This window comes from Vitis vinifera, chromosome 13 (genome assembly GCF_030704535.1).
Source record: "Vitis vinifera cultivar Pinot Noir 40024 chromosome 13, ASM3070453v1".
Classification (NCBI taxonomy): Eukaryota; Viridiplantae; Streptophyta; class Magnoliopsida; order Vitales; family Vitaceae; genus Vitis; species Vitis vinifera.
The window spans coordinates 29,661,028-29,663,591 of NC_081817.1; the positions used below are offsets into that span (position 1 = coordinate 29,661,028).

The 2,564-nt window shown below is 38.6% G+C and overlaps 1 protein-coding gene across 1 annotated transcript; it reads right to left on the bottom strand.

Annotated features, from left to right (window-relative positions):
• Window positions 1-693: 693 nt before the first annotated feature.
• On the bottom strand, window positions 694-1,496 carry LOC104881351 (fatty acyl-CoA reductase 2, chloroplastic-like). The gene is made up of 2 exons (XM_010661300.2): window positions 1,350-1,496; window positions 694-1,101 (listed from the first exon to the last, which is right to left on the bottom strand). Exons 1-2 carry the CDS (start codon window positions 1,494-1,496, stop codon window positions 694-696), a joined length of 555 nt encoding a protein of 184 aa, XP_010659602.2.
• Window positions 1,497-2,564: the final 1,068 nt, after the last annotated feature.

The window sequence follows — 2,564 nt, forward strand, 5'->3', positions numbered from 1 at the left end:
TTAGTTTCATTTCTTTTCTTTGATGGTCTGAGTGACAGAACAAATGGATCTGAGCAGCATTTGTTGGCTGCGCAAGAAATGGGCTACAAAGAGTCGGGCTTGTGGTTTTATCGCAGAGCTAATATAAATTTGATGAACGTGTTGCAGGGACCAAAGTTAGCCTAATATAATATATTTGTTGATGATGGGTTCTTTGTAGAAAGAAGGTGAATTATATGAATGGTGAGGTATCAAAGGAGCAGTTACAAGAGGACGCTAGGAGATGGGCTCAACAGCGTTTAGAAAGCTAAATTTAAAGCAATCAGTCTTATGTTTCATTTTATTCATGTCTTTCTTGTTTAGAAAGCCTAGGATCCTGAAGTCTTCTGATTTTTGGTTTGTTGTCTAACGACGCATTTCTATTCTAGCCTCTGCTCTTTTCTTGCCTTGTTGGGATGATCTGTGTATACATTTCACCATATTCTTCCTTGTTGCTTGTTTATACAAATAAAATTTTGCATTAACACGGAATCTTAGGTCAGTTGAAATCTTATGCATTGATTTGACATGGGATGTGGTAACATCATTGTAAAACGGCTGCAATTTTCGGAGGATGGATAAATAGGAAAAAGTTCGTAAATAATGAAAATAAAATAAGAAAAAGAATTTGGGGCCTAATATATTGTGGATGTCAGGAGATTCAGAGCAAATTGCTTAGTTTAGAGCTGTAGTGTAGAACATGTATGGCTCATATATCCTAACCATGTGAAGAACACGCTCCACCTTCCTTATGCATTTCAATTCACGCACTCGATGCAACTTTTGGTCTGAAATGGTTGCATCCATCAGCCCACCCTGTTGAACTAATTTATTCCCAATGTATGAGGAGTGAGTGTCCATGGGGCTGAAGTACTTCATTCCAGTAATGTCAATCCTCTTCCCTTTTGAGTCTATAAGAGGAGAAGAATTGAAGTGATTACAGGAAAATTTGAAGGCATCGCCCAATACTAGTGGATTTGCAACAGACGAGGTGATGTGGTACACATGATGCCCTGGTTTCCCAGCATTCCCTTGCTTTGCTGTGGCTGCCATGGTTACATTAACAACCATATCTGCTGGAACCTACAGTTCATATCCATAAACTCATCCCATAACTTCAAAATCACATAGTGAATCAAATGAAAACACGTAAAGGAACTAATGAAATATTTGCTTGGGTTCTTACCACATCAATCACTGCTTTGCACAAAGAAGATCTGGGAGCTGACCTTTTCCATTGGATAAAATTAATGGGTCTAGCATTCTAATGTTGACAAGAAAAGGAACAATGTACAAAGCATGAGTACATGCTATTTCATCTTTTGGGTTACCTCACTGTCTTTCAAAGATTCCATTACATTAGAAGCCAACTCTATTTCAGCATCGACGTCCAGTACAGGGAAGGATGTTGAAGAGTTCGCTGAGGTGGCTCTCTCCAATGCAGAAGGGCTTCTCTGACACCACTCCTCTTTCCCCATTCACATATGCTGTGTAACAGACAACATTCATCTGCTTAATTACATTGGAACTCTTATCTCAACATTTTTCTAGTCTTCATTACTTACCGGTTGATACATGCACAGACAGACTCGGTTTCTTGTACTTCTTGGCAAAGCTTACGAGTCGAGAAGGTCCTTTTGTGTTTGTGTTGAGAGCAACATCATACCTATGTTTGGATAAAACAGAAGTCAGAAATCTTAATGACAGTGTCATTGACCACTTTCATATACAAAGCATACAAGCAACAATGTAAGCAAAATGGACAGGACCTTTCATCAAGGATTGTATTGGCAGCTGAATTTACAATCACATCAACTGCCTTTGCAATCTCAGTAGCTGAAGTAGCATCCATTCCTAGATTCGACTTGCAAACATCACCAATGACCGAGACTAGCTTGCTCATCATGAAATCTGTATACGATTCTCCATGCATTTGTTCCAGGCACTTAAATAGTTCTGAGCCTATGATCGGCAATACAATTACAACTTGGGTCAAATTTCAACACAATCAAGATCCTATAGCAATGAAACGAAAAGAAACACTCTTTCAGAAACATATATACTTCATTTTTCAGTCTGTCCATTGCAGTCTCCCTATCTTTTGCCTTGATCAAGAGAAAGATCTTTCCAACATCAGGGACTGACCATAGCATCTTTTTGAGCCAAACTGCATTCAATATAAAATACAAGAAGTTCGTTAAAGAAAAAAGACTCTGGCATTGTATATATGTCTAAGTTGTAAAGCTCATGAACAGCAATATAAGCATTTTTCCCATGAGACCATGAAAATCAAAATAAGCTTTTTTTTCATATCAATTGTAAAGCTCTCTCCAGAGCCTTGGTTTGAGGAAATAAAAGGACTTTGTAACATGCAGAAATGCTGGAGAAGCAATACGTTTGGCTAGAAACCCAGTTGGGCCAGTGAGAAATAGTTCTTTCCCCTTAGAAATTTGACTCTCTCAATACAATCGCATGTTTCCATGAGAGGGGAGGAGGAGCTGGTGTTTGGAACACCATCATCAATAACCAGGTCTTTTAGTGCATTC

Coding starts and splice junctions, on each gene's coding strand:
- LOC104881351 (XM_010661300.2), bottom strand. CDS start 1,496: ATGGGGAAAGAGGAGTGGTGTCAGAGAAGCCCTTCTGCATTGGAGAGA. Junction 1,102..1,349: donor AATCTTTGAAAGACAGTGAG/GTAACCCAAAAG, acceptor TATGAACTGTAG/GTTCCAGCAGATATGGTTGT.